The sequence below is a fragment of the Toxorhynchites rutilus genome, chromosome 3 (assembly GCF_029784135.1).
Source record: "Toxorhynchites rutilus septentrionalis strain SRP chromosome 3, ASM2978413v1, whole genome shotgun sequence".
In the NCBI taxonomy this organism is placed as follows: Eukaryota; Metazoa; Arthropoda; class Insecta; order Diptera; family Culicidae; genus Toxorhynchites; species Toxorhynchites rutilus.
This window is the reverse complement of record NC_073746.1, coordinates 20,406,195-20,420,831: the sequence shown is the minus strand read 5'-3', so window position 1 is coordinate 20,420,831 and position 14,637 is coordinate 20,406,195. Positions and strand designations below refer to the sequence as shown.

Below are 14,637 nucleotides of genomic sequence, written 5' to 3'. Positions count from 1 at the left end.
CAAAATTATTGAAATGGAGAGATATATGGACTAATAGGTAGATAGGTAAAGAAATTGCGAAGAGAGAAAGAGAGAGAGAGAGAGAGAACGAAACACCACTAGCTGATAAGTGGATCCCACTCTCCAAAGGTCCAACATCCGCTCAAGAACATATTCGCGCCACTTCTACTTCGTCCAGCCAGTGACCGCTTCGGGAACCCCCATTTCACTGATGATCTGAATAAAAAAACATTAACGGTCTCCGGGAACCGCATTCAAAGAATGCTATATGTATATAATATATATAATATGTATGAGATGTGAAAATGAAAATAAAAACTTAGCCCATAGCGGTATATCCTCAGCCAACCATATCAGCAATTCCTTTTGTTGTGATATGTTCACTGCGGCGGTGTAAGCAAATATCGCGAGCAGAGAGCGACGATTAAAAACACACTGCGCAACCGAGAGCGCGACGACTGAGAACGAAACCAAGGCCGAGAGTGCAACGAACAAAAGCAGATTGAGAAAGCATAACGACTAGGAAACTCTCACTAACCTCACTAACAGCGAACTGGAAAAATGGCTTCGTTCGACCCGGTGAACCATTACTCATTTTTATTTCTGCGATTAGCGATGGAATTAAGCAAAATTTCACTTATTTTAACTTCTGTAGAACAGACAGCACATTTTTCATCCATTTTACAAACTGTAACACCTTTGGACGATAGAAATCCGCCCAACCGCAACCGCACAAACAACACATCACAGAGCGAAAAAGCGCACGTCCATTCCGGTACGTTTCTCAACCCCCAATTAAGGTTCCATTTTAGGGTGGTCCGAAAAGTATTTTTTTTATCCGTTTTTTCTAAAAATGTAATTTTTTTGAATTTTTAACTTTTGAACTACTGTACTGATTTAGATGATCGACATATAAAATTGAGACCATTCCGCTGGTTTTTTTTTGGAAAAATATACTTGCAGAAAATTTGGAAATAATAAAAAACTGTAGCGCCCTTGGTCTCGAAACCATGTAAATTATTAAAAAAAAAAAAAACAAATACAATCAATAATTACGAAAACCACATTCATTGTTTTCCTCAAATAAAAGATTTTTTCAAAGAACACTTGCACAGCCGCCATGCCGGTCTAAGGCACTTTTTTTCGACGAAAAACACGACCGTTCTTCCTGCGCCTTTATAACAACTTCTCTCTTATTTTCTATTCCTAAAGTATATATACAAGTTTTTCTGAAATCTATTACCTCTTCGGAATAGACTTAGAAAGCGAACTCGTGATAAGTTTGCTACTATCATATAACTAGATCCTATCTATTTCGTTGCAGACTTGCTAATTGAATCTAATTGATCATCTAAATCGGTCCAGTAGTTCAGAAGTGATTAGTTTTTGAAAAAAAAAATTTTTGGAAAAAATGGGAACCTGAACCTAACATGAAAAAAATGAAAAATAAATATGGGTTTAATATTTTGCGATAAGAAACGAAACTTTCCACGAAAATCTGAGAACCCCTATATCGGTTTGGCATGGATTGGCTGAATAGGGGAACTCATCGCTTGAGAAATGCTCATAAAGTTGCTCTAGGGTCGTTAGCATAGGGAACGGACTGGTTCTGATAGAATTTCCTCATTCTAAATTAGTTAATAGAGTACTACATGGACTGAAAAGTCCCGGGACTTTTCAACAGATGACGCCACTAAAAATAAACAAGATTCATTTCGAGAGGTTCATCTGTCACTAGCTTATGTGTGAAGTTTCATGACATTCCGTTTATTTGTTCACAAACTCTTGTTGTTTGTCAAATGTCAAATTTCGTGGTATGGGTACATTCGTAATTTTTCGGATCGTTTGTCGTTTACTCACAACCGAGTAACTGACAACGTATAAACAAGGTTCAACTGCTGGAAACTTATTCATGAGTCTTATGAGAGGGAACGGGATGTATGTACGTGTGAGTTCATAAGAGAGAAAGTTTGGGAGAAAATTCATTCGGTTTTGCTGTGCTCTCGTCATTAGAGTCGAGTTCATTCACTATTTCAGTGTCTATTGGCAATCGCTTTTTTATCGCTGTGTGTGTTGTATAAATTGAAGCAAAATGGAAGCCTGCACTAGTAACAAAAAAGAAAAGTGACTGACGAAGAACGTGTATTCTAAGGAAAATTCTCTGAAATATACTTTTTTACGTGCATAAATTTAAATTGTAATGCATGGTTTGTTTGATTTGTAATGAAGCAAATGTAATGTAAAAAATGGGAAATTTTCATTTTACTCATTTTCTGACATTGAGACTTTCTCAACTAGGAAAAATGGTGATGCAATCCAGTTGGTTAATGCTGATTTTTCCCGTAGATTTTGGTACTTCAAAGCACATGAAAGAATTCTCTAATTTTCTCTCCCCAATTCAGTTTCGATGATGTACATACCGCTGAAAACATGCAGATGGAACTCATTGAAATGCAGTGTGATTTCTTCTCCAGATTTGTTCCTGAAGCGCGATTTCCAGAACTAATAAAACATGCTCAATTTATTACTTCTTTGTTTGAATCCACAAATATGTGTTAGCAATTGTTTCAGTTATGAAATAAGTAAAATTAAAGTCGAGGAACAGAATCAGTCAGGATCTTTTTCGAGGAAAATTTATTCCGACCGCAAAGGGTTAACAGAAGCGTTTCTTTTGAGAATAGCGCTAAATGATGAGAAGTGTTTATATTCCAATGTATGGCTCTGTATGCATGCTATGTTTGTTTGTATGTTTGTTACTGGTTGATTTACGTTGTACGAACGATGTCTAGAGGAGTCTAGACTATCAAGTTACATTCAAGCTGATTTAGATAAAACGGCTCAAGAAGACAATAGTGTAGTTCGAGTGAAATTGAAACGGTGTTGGATTATGTTTGTATTTCAGGATTTCCTATATTGAAACAAACAAAAAATATTGTAGAAGAACGTCAAATTTAATTGTGACACCGTATTCACATTATCAAGTAACTTGGAGCGAAGAAAAGTGGTAGTCGTGTAGTTCGATGTTCCCCTTCACTCTCACCAAGTTTCGTGGTCCCATCAGTACTTGTACGGTTTCCTAGCAACGATAAAGTTCGGTTTGTACGAGAAGCGTGTTGCAATTGTCACGTTATTTAAGTGCGGGAAAACGTCAAAACAGATCTACGAGCTGCTCAAACCGTTTTCTATCAATGAACGATTCTTGTTCCGTACACTTAAATAGTACAAATAAACAACTGGTGTGGGCGATTGGCCCCAAAAAAGGAGTCCTAGGTCGATACGGCTGCACAATGCTATCTATGTTGTTCATGAACGCGATCAACGCAACCCTCTTCGGGAACAAAAGCGTTCATTAGTCGAAATGAATTGGATAAATTAAGTAGTGCGTACATCGATGTGTGAGTTCTTTATTGACGCCCAGATTGAAGCGAATATTTTTGGAACGATGCAAAAAAAAACTCCTAGAACGTTTAAAAAACGAGTCTAGTAACAAATCTACCAGGCTTCTTATGGTTGTCGATTAGGGTGGCAGCGAAAATGGTCATGTCAAATTTCCAAAACCGACTATGTACATTTTGTTTATTGGTTCAAAAAAATGACCTGTGCGAAATTTCAGCTCAATCGGACATGATTCAGGGGTGCCTCAAAGCACTCAAAGTTTTGATTTTTCGATCCTCGAAAATCTTCCAAGGGGGGAGTAAAGGAAATTTGGAAAATCGATTTTTTTTCGATGCCAAATGGCTTAAAAATGCATGAAACGTCGAGATCTGGTGTCATCTCGAAAAAAAAATTTTGGTCGAAAATCAACCTTCTGGGACTTAGCCAATGAAGGTATGGAAAAAAAATTATCGAATTAATTTTTTTGTCTATACCTGGCCACCACTGGTTTAAGGTATATTTGAAAAGGTATTCTCCATTTTTTGAGTTCATTTTTTCGAAAAATTGCCAAATGGCGGCCATTTTTATTAAAAATGAATTATTTTTCATGAAAAATCGCTGTGAAGAAACTCATTAAAAATCGAAAAACGAGATATCAAAAAACAGCTTTGTAATACTTAAAATAATTTATTTTTACATGCTCAAAAAAAATCCAGCTAAATCGGTTGTGTCGACATCTATACCACCAGCTGAAAAAAACATGGTTTCGAGAAAAACGCGTTTGAAGATTTGTATAGCAAGACTACTTCCCTTGAGTTTTTGCTGTGTAATGAGAAATGTCGAAAAATAATTTTACAAGAACATTTCTGAGGTCATAAGCTTCCCAAAAATGCAAAAAAAGATTTTTCCGGTCATCCAAATCCCCGGGTCCCCTCTTAATATGAGCTGGCACAAATAAACGAATTGGCCGGAAAACTGCAGGAATTGCTGAAGGAGTTGAACACGAAAAAAAAAAAAATGGAAGGCATTCAGAAATCGATTATCCATATCATCTGCTCGATTGTCTAACAATCGCTTGGTTTGAACTAAAAACAAGTTCATCTGGCGTAAAGTTGCCCGTAATGTGAAAGTTCAAGTTTGTAGCCTACGATAAGAATCGAAATTCTACCAAATTTTAATGAAGATAATAATTGCTCCCAAAACACTCAACAATCTGCGCGATTCATCAGAGAGCGGAATTTCTTATCATGCTAACATTTATTTGTACAGCAAAAAGAGCATGTAAGAGCAAGATAACAATGCATCAATGCATCACAGCTTCAATAGCCGCACTACAGTATCGAGTGCATGCGACGCACAAATATCGAAAATCTAACACCATTCTCATTTCGAAATATTCTTAGTTATTTCGATTTTCACATTGGAAGCACTACGTTTCAAAATACAATTTTTCTTCTTAATGTAATTCAATTATATCTATAACTGCGCGATTGGGAATAGACATAACAGGCCAGTGCAAACCGGAAAGTATGCTTCGACCTTTAACTCGATGCGTCTGTTATAAATCCACAGTTTCTGTTTTTCAATCCCGTATGCGATTTCACAATAAAATAGCACAGACAAAATCGAATTCTTTCACGCATTCAGCATACGATGCAGTGTTTTTCATTTTTAAAGGTACATAAATCTTTGGCGAAACCCTATCTAGATGAACCTTAATAGATTTATGGGTTGCCGTCTAGGCACACCCTATTAATTTCCCAGAGAGAGAATCACTCTATGTCGAGGAACGAAGAGAAGGAGAGAAAGGACAATAGTGAGTTTTTTACCACGCGCGGTGTCGTTAACAACGGAATATATTTTCACCGAATAAAAGTTAGTTTTATTGTTAGTCTAACCGTGACTTTTCATTTCCCTCTGAATCCGTCCGCCACATTGGTGACCCCGACGTGATTTGAAAGTGGAAATCGCGTAATTTGCATCGAAATCGCGTAATTGGTATCGAAATCGGGAAAGTTTGCAGTTCGTTAAAAGTTGCTTGCGAACAAAATGGCGAATGAAGAGGTTCGCGGCGCTGCAGCCGTATCTGTAAAACTTCCAGAATTTTGGAAATCAGATCCAGAAATGTGGTTTGCACAGGCTGATGCTCAATTTATTTTGGCAAACGTCGTAAAGGATGAAACCAAATTTTATCACATCGTAGCGAAAGTGGACCAATCAGTAATATGTCACATTGCGGATTTAGTGTCGAACCCCCCTCCACAAGAAAAATACAAAGCGATAAAAGAGAGGTTAATTTCACGTTTTGCCTTGTCATCAGAGGCTCGTTTGGAGCGGCTGCTTAGTGCGTCGGACCTTGGAGATATGCGACCGACACATTTGCTAGCTAAAATGCAGGAACTGGCAGCTGGTCTGAACGTTAGTGAAAATTCACTCAAGATGTTGTTTCTACAGCGTATGCCAGCACACATTCGTCCGATTTTAACCATCAGCGATGGAACTTTACCTAAGCTAGCAGAAATGGCTGATAAAATGGCAGAATCACCTCAAGTTGCAGGAATAACGACGGTTCCATCTTCAAGCGAAACTTCAAATCAAATTGTATCTTTACAAGAGCAGCTGGAGGTTCTCAGTGCGGAGATTCGTCATCTCAAGTTCAGTCTCTCGCCTCACCGCAATCGTTCTTCGTCCCGAACAAGAACAAACAACGATTTTTGCTGGTATCATCAAAAGTATGGGCAGCAAGCACAGCACTGCAAACCACCTTGCCAATATAAAAAACAAAAAAACTAGCTCTCTGCTCGCACGAGTCGGCCGAAGTGGGCGGAGCATTTACGAGCCGGCGCCTCCTGTTATCAGACAGAACGAGTAATTACCGATTCCTCATTGACACGGGTTCCGACGTTTCGTTAATTCCAGCAACGAGAAAAGAAAAATTATCGACAACGAAAACATTATTTACTCTACACGCAGCAAACGGTACGGGCATCAAAACGTACACGACGAAAATTGTGTCAACAGACCTCGGATTAAGACGGAAATTTACTTGGAATTTTTTGGTGGCGGATGTCAATCATGCGATTATCGGAGCAGATTTTTTGGCGCATTTCGGGCTTCTGGTCGATTTGACAAACAAAGTTCTAATTGATTCGAAGACATTGATGCAATCTTCTGGCAACGTGATGACCACCCGAGTTCACAGCATAACTAGCATTAATTTAAATCACCCGTTCCATCAGCTTCTATCTGAGTATCGTCAAGTTACACTTCCGGGAAGTCTGCGTACTGAGGTTCAGCATGACGTCACGCATCATATTCTTACCAAAGGTCCACCAAAAGCGAGCAAAGCGAGAAGAATGCACCCAGACAAATTAAAGGCTGCAAAAGAGGAATTTGCCTTAATGAATGAACTGGGTATTTGCCGCCCATCATGCAGCAGCTGGGCTAGTCCTCTACACTGCGTTCTCAAAAAGAATGGTCAATGGAGATTCGTCGGCGACTATCGGCAGCTAAATCAAGTAACGATTCCGGACCGTTATCTAGTGCCTCACGTTCACGATCTACTCAACTCTCTACAAGGTAAGAATATTTTCACAACGCTTGACTTGGAGAGAGCGTATCATCAGATACCAGTTGAAGAAGCAGACATTCCAAAAACAGCCGTAATTACACCATTCGGCTTGTTCGAATTTACACGAATGCAGTTTGGTTTGTGCAACGCGAGCCAAACCTTTCAACGTTTCATGCACAAAGTTTTTGGAGATCTCGATTTTGTAATTGTATTCATCGATGATATCTGTATTGCGTCAACTTCATATGAAGAACACATGGAACATGTACGTGTTGTTTTTAAACGGCTGAAAGAAAATGGCCTGGTAATCAATGTAGATAAAAGCAAATTCGCACAGCAACAAGTTGAATTTTTAGGATATTTAGTAGATCAAGAAGGGATTAAACCATTACCATCCCGTGTACAAGCTGTCATTGACTATCCTCGTCCGACAACTGTGAAGGAGCTTCGAAGATTCCTAGCCCTGATTAACGTTTACAAAAGATTCATTCCTAAAGCTGTCGATGTTCAACTTGAACTTCGTAAATTGATTCCAGACAATAGAAAGAACGACACACGGAAAATCCAATGGGACAGCGATTCTAAAATATCATTTGAATGTTGCAAAAATTCTTTAGCTAACGCAACACTTCTACATTATCCAGCCTCCTCAAAACCACTTGCTTTGTTGAAAGATGCTTCCAGTACCGTAGCAGGAGCGGTGCTTCAACAGCTTTCCGGTGCGTCATGGCAGCCGCTTGGTTTTTATTCTGAGAAATTTGGAGATTCGCAGAAAAAATACTCAACATTCGGGCGTGAATTAACGGCTATGAAAATGGCTGTCAAATATTTTCGGCACTTCCTAGAAGGCCGCAATTTCATAATATTCACTGACCATAAGCCACTTACGAACGCATTGACTAGTAATTCAGCCAGCAGGTTGCCCCACGAAGAAAGATATCTGCGATATATTTCTCAATTTACTACGGATATACGTCACATCAGTGGTGTCGACAATACTGTTGCTGATACTCTGTCCAGAGTCGAGGCTGTGTCGGCAATTGACTTAAATGCTATTGCAAACGATCAAAAAACAGATATTGAGCTAAAAAGGCTTATGTCGTCTCCGTCGTTGAAATTTGAACAAATACGTATTCCGAATTTGTCTCAGCCAATCTACTGTGATGTTTCAATAAAAAATCGAATTCGTCCTTTCGTTCCAGAGAAGCATCGCGCTACCGTGCTGCAACAACTACACGGTTTGGCGCACACTGGTGCACGGGCTACTAGAAAACTCATTTCCGAGAGGTTTATATGGCCTGCAATGAATAACGACATCAATCGTTTTGTTCGCGAATGCATAAGCTGTCAGCGTTCCAAAGTAAATCGACACACTGTGTCACCGTTCGGTTCATTCGACCTACCTAAATCCAGATTTCGACACGTACACATCGATTTAGTGGGTCCCTTACCTCCGTCTGATGAACATCGATACCTTCTGACAGTTGTTGATCGTTTCACACGCTGGCCAGAAGCATTTCCATTATCGGATATTATGGCTCCAACTGTGGCAAAATCATTAACATCGGGATGGATTTCTCGATTCGGTACACCGGAAACAATTACCACCGATCAAGGTCGTCAGTTTGAGTCGGAGTTGTTTCGTGAGCTGACTTATATTTTAGGATCACATCACATTCGTACTACTTCATATCACCCACAAGCAAACGGAATGGTGGAGAGATTTCATCGAACATTGAAGGCAAGCTTGATGTGTAGAAGCGGAAATCATTGGAGCAACGAATTACCAATTGTACTTTTGGGGTTGAGAAGTGCATATCGCGACGAGTTAAAATGTTCTGCAGCTGAACTAGTTTATGGTCAGCCACTGCGTGTTCCAGGGGAATTTTTCGACTCACCCGTTACAAGTGTTGACCGTTCAGAATTTGCTAAGCGCTTGCACGATGCATTGTCTAAACTGCGTCCTCCTGAAACTACTCATCATGCCAAGCAATCCGTGTTTGTGCACAGTAAATTGAACACATGCTCTCATGTCTTTTTACGCGTCGACGCTGTCAAGCGATCGCTACAACAGCCTTATGAAGGACCATATGAAATCGTGAGACGAAGCGGAAAATATTTCGATATCATCATAGCAGGAAGAGAGCAAAGAGTATCTATAGACCGACTCAAACCAGCGTTTGGATGCGATGACAACATCAGAAATCACCCAACTGAGGATAGCCAAACGTTAGTTACACAATCCGGTCACCGGGTTCGATTCTTAGTGTAACTGGAGGGGGCCCTATGGGTTGCCGTCTAGGCACACCCTATTAATTTCCCAGAGAGAGAATCACTCTATGTCGAGGAACGAAGAGAAGGAGAGAAAGGACAATAGTGAGTTTTTTACCACGCGCGGTGTCGTTAACAACGGAATATATTTTCACCGAATAAAAGTTAGTTTTATTGTTAGTCTAACCGTGACTTTTCATTTCCCTCTGAATCCGTCCGCCACAGATTTAATCCTAATGAATGAATAGTATCAAAAACTTACCTGTATCTTGTGAAGCTTCCATTTCCTGCCCTATTCTAGGTTCGTTATTGTCCAGCAACTTTGAGTGCACTGAATCTTCACGTGCCTCCTGGCCGTATTGTCCAATGAACGGTACAGACTTTTCCTCGGTCAATTCATTTGTTAACTCTTGACTACTGTCCACGTGTTGATGGTTGTGGTGGTGATGTCCATGATTATGATGATGATGATGATGGTGGTGGTGAGAGTGAGCTAACAAACTGCCCAATCCACTCTGTATGAATTTGTAAGGCGCTTGTGGCCGATCAGTTTCTGGTTTGACTCCATCAGTGGCAATGGTAGGATTTTCCGTTATCGATTCTGGTGTTTCTGGTTTCACTCCATCAGCTATGATAGGATTTTCCGTCACTGTTTCCGGCGTTTCTGGTTTGACTCCGTCAGCAGCAATGGTAGGATTCACCGTTACCGCCTCAGGCTCTTCCACTACCGGTCTCAGTTCGTTGGTGGTGGTGGCGGCCGTCTTGGGTATTTTCTGAGCTTCCAAATTAATCTCGTCCCTTTTTTCATTCGTTGATAAAGGTATTTCATGTGAGGATAGAATTTCCAAATGAGGCTCGAACACAATTTTATCAGTTTGCGTTTCCTCTGATTTTGATGTTTCTTCAGTTCTCAAATTCTCGGTTGTTTCAATTGAGGCTTCTGTGGTGGCATCAATACTTTCCAGCATTACTTTCTCGGTAGTCGATTCGTGTGCGGCATCTTCAATTTTACCATGATCATCATTCATTTCAGTCGCAGAGGGTCCACTTGATGGATCGACAGAATCCGGATCAGGAACTTCATGCATATCCTCAATTCCACTTGCTTCGGTATCATCGGATTCCGATTCCTCATCTTCATCGTCGATCGCTTCCTCATCATCGTCATCAATCGTATCTGATTCGGCAGATTGTTCAAGTTCAGATTCATCTAGAATAATTTCATTGGTAGGCTCGGAATCTCCACCAGTAATAGGTTCTGTGACGTTAGTATGTTCTGGAAGAGTTTCTGTAGAAGCTTCGTGCTTAGACATATTGTCAATATGGATTGCATCGTTTTTGTTAGGATCAGGTGTTGGCACATCTCCAGCTTGAACGCCAAGTGCAGGACCAGTTTTCTCTTGTACTGTATTTTCTTTTGGCCTCCCGTCGATAGATTGATTTTGTTCTCCACTGGGTGTAGTTTCTGTGTTCAATAAAGTAGTTGTAGACTCATTAACTGTAGTCGCTTCACTCACTTCATTATCGATTAACTTTTCATTGCTAGAATGACCTTGTTGATTACTCGGATCAGTTCCCGTGTTTATAGTCTCGTGAACCACGGTATCGTGAGATGGAACATTCGCTAAAGCTGGTGTGGCTTCTGTGACGGGTACTGGAACATCCTCATCGATTTGCTGATCTTCCAAAAGCGACAGTTGGATCGTTGTGTTGTCCACAATCTGTTGCCGCTCCGTCTCTGAAGGCACAATTTTCTCCTCGACATTTATCAGAGCTCCTTTATTAACTAGAATTTTCGATTCCCGTATAAATGTGGGGCTGGCTAATCCTATTTCTCCTTTGCTATTCCTGACGAGAAGCTCTTTATTCTTGCCAATATCTCGTGCCAGAATATCTAGAACGTCTTTTATTCTCAGATTCAGCTTGCCATTACCTCCACCCATATATTGAAGCATCACCCTCGCTTTGGCAATTGGAGCTGGAATGATTAAATTTTATTAGCAATAGTTGAACCACATATCTGCCAGAGCGAAACGCTCCCGCAGCCGGACAGCAGGCTGTACAAGCCAGTGGTTTCGGAGGTCGCACTGTTTCACTGGAGAAGAAAGTTTCTTCTGGAGCTCGAAATATTCGCAAAAACACACACTCCCGTCTACTCACTTTTACATTCTGGATCTCCGCATAACTTGGAGCTCACCCCAGATACTGTTAGAACTAAAATTAAGCATAAAATATGTACAAAACAAGCAAAATTAATCTTTTCCATAGTTTTTCTCGCTGCCTATTAAGCCACATCACTCCTTGCACACACACTTCACTTTTTTTCTCGGCGAACCAGTTGATTGTCAAAATGATATCTTTTGTGTAGCCGAGGGGTGGTCCAATATCTAATTCGAGGCAGTGTAATAAATAATAGGTTTTGTTGCGATGTTTGTTCTGATTATGGCTTAACAACCTATTTCGAAGTAACAACTCATGAAATGCTGAGATGATTTACGATGTACTCTATAGTATTTATTTATGCGAACAAGGAACACAGAGAAGTATTCTAGGGACTAACCTATTTGAATAAGTAAATGTAGAAGTGTATTAAATAAAACAAATTGGTGCAAACTGATGGATTCTACTGGTATATTATGGGCTAAATATGTAACACAGTGACTATAAAATTCTCTTTTCAGTGTCTCGATGGCGAAGAATGCACAATCCATTTTTTTCTCTGTTTTCAAAGATTATGTTTTCTTCTTCTCCTTCTTTTTCGCATGCTGATGAGACTGTGCTCCGCCTATGTTCCACCACTCAGTTTCGAGCGAACGCATGAAGAGTGCATATCACTGAAAATAATGAGAAATTGCAGAATTTAAGACACTTATGATCAATTTCTCTCTCACTCGCAACAGACAGATAATTCCATTTTCCGCTTTCTTCCATACAGTTTTCATTTAGGGGAAATGGGGGGAATTCGGAGAAAATCGCCTAATATTTCCAAACCTATACGTTCTAAATAAAAAATGTCACATTGCACACTGAGCAACACTTGTTTTCTCTCAATCAATAATGGCATTAGAATTTGATGCGGGGTGATTTGGACCGTCTGTGGGGTGATTTGGTCCAGTGTGTGTTTCATCGAAAAGAACATACTCATGTTTATGTAAAGTATTTTGGGATAATGTTACAACCAGTAACAGTGTTTTTTGGAATCGATACCAGATGTCTTGGCTTTATTCCATACCAGAAAAATTGTATTGAGACCATTTCGAGTTATGCATGAATCTTTTCACTGTTGTTTGATCATTTTCAAACACTTTCGATGTTTGGTAAAAAAACCGTCCTTGATGGCCTGTGTTGCTCTTTCAAGCTCCTCCTCCTTCCAACGTTGTCTGTCCATCCTTTTTTTGTAATTCCGCGACATCTGGAATCAATTAGACCAAAGATAAGCTTCAAACCTGTAGGACCAATTCACCCCACAGAAACATGACCAATCTCCCCATACAACATGCAAAAATTAAAATGCGATTGATCCCATTCATTGTTATCAAACATACAGTTTCGCTGCATCAAATTGTTCCTCCTCTGTAGGCGACCAGAACTTTACTGTCCAATAAACGAAAAGTTTGTTTCATTAGCGGCAAAAATCTTAAAACCACGATCGAAAAATTAATATTTTCTAACAATGAAAGTGGTTGCTTTGTTCATGCTACAGTTTCCCTCTACTTGTGAAATTTTACCAAATTTTTTTTACGTTAGGTACATGTGGTTCAACAATAGAAGGAGATGACATTATAAAAAATCCAAGTTGAGCCATACTTTTTGAGAAAAGGGGTGGTCCAAATCACCCCGTGTTACCCTACTAATGCTCTCCAATTTTCATAGAAAACGAAACGAATCTAGACTTCTAGGATTATGAGCTGAAAAGTTTCCTGGTTTTTTTCAAGAAGTCAAACAATTTTTTTTTGCCCTCAATCGATACTTAACATTTCTTTTGTGGTACCGAACCGTCATCGATCCTGCATCAAAGGGATACGGATTCACGCAACAACAGGATGTTACAAGCGTACCGATATACAAGAATTCCCCTATCCATCCAGCTCCACCTTAGCGTCAACACTGGAATGCCCACGATCTGTACTAACTACGACGTCCTTAGTTTAGGCAAAGTTCATGATGACCCCATATCTCGCTGTTCCACTCACCGCTTTTGGTATGATCCCGATAGATTCGATGTAATCCAGAAAACCAAGAAGTATATACGCTGCTCCATCGAGGGCAATATCGGATAGATAATTTGGGAGTGCTGTCGTTCGCTTCAGTCTCGTCCCCTATTCGTATCATGATCCCTCCAGCGTTATTCGAAGTTTTATCTGACACAGCACATTGCGCTTAACTGAATCGTGCATTATCTTGAAATCCTGAAACAGATGAGTTTGTAAGATATACTCCTGAAACATATTTGGGATTTCGCAGGGCAAACATTGGCCATTCATTTGGCCGTAGCAAAGTTTATCAGTTTTAGGCTGTTCCGATTATTAGTTTATGAAGGGAGGCTGTATCTTCCGATGGTTGGGTAGAAAAAATGTCCTACCCAACCTGCGTATTTGCATCCACGATGATGATGTTTACATCGTGTTTTGGGCACTCACCAAAGATCCGTTTGAGCCCTCCATAAAACTCTACCTCGGCATAATTGGTCATTTCTGCTGCATCTACTTCAGCAAACATTTCACATGATACTGCACGGAATCCCATTCCTCCGGAGTCTGCCGACTGAACTTCCCGAATCGATGCGATATTCATTCTCAATCGCTGCAGTTCTCAAGCAAGTAAGGCAGTTCGTACAGATTCATGAGTTTTCTTTCTTTGCATGATGAGCATGGATAACAGCTATTCTCAAGTAACCATAAGCATTAATGTATACCTTTATTATAGCACTAATTCTGCAGCTCTAATACTAAATGGCAGTATATCTGCTTTTTTGGTGCTTCTTCTTCTTCTTCAATGGCACTAACGTTCCTAGAGGAACTTCGCCGTCTCAACGTAGTATTACTTGCGTCATTTTTATTAGTACTTAGTTGAGATTTCTATGCCAAATAACACGCCTTGAATGCATTCTGAGTGGCAAGCTCTAGAATACGCGTGATCACAGCGCAAGTCGGAGGAAATTTCTTTGACGAAAAATTCCCCCGACCAGAACGGGAATCGAACCCGAACACCCGGCATGTTAGTTATGACGCTAACCACTCGGCCACGGGAGCACATTTTTTGGTGCTTATAGGCCTTATATCAACATCATTAATGCATATAAAAATCAATGAAAATAAGCATTAATGAGAGCCCTATATGCGCATTTAGTGCTACCATATAATGCTTACAAACATTGAGATAAAACATTTTTTTTATTAATTCGTTTATTTTTACAGGCT

The 14,637-nt window shown here is 39.9% G+C and overlaps 1 protein-coding gene across 3 annotated transcripts in view; it reads right to left on the bottom strand.

Moving 5' to 3' along the window:
- The window catches only part of LOC129780501 (transport and Golgi organization protein 1), a 32,258-nt gene extending 20,709 nt beyond the window's left edge, over positions 1-11,549 (bottom strand). For all 3 annotated transcript variants that reach the window (XM_055788822.1, XM_055788821.1, XM_055788823.1), the window contains exons 1-2: positions 11,378-11,549; positions 9,480-11,195 (exon numbers count right to left, since the gene is read on the bottom strand). In XM_055788822.1, coding sequence (XP_055644797.1) covers positions 9,480-11,195; positions 11,378-11,483 — 1,822 coding nt within the window. In that variant the 5' untranslated portion in view covers positions 11,484-11,549. The remainder of the gene's footprint in view (positions 1-9,479; positions 11,196-11,377) is intronic.
- Between the last annotated feature and the right edge of the window lie 3,088 nt (positions 11,550-14,637).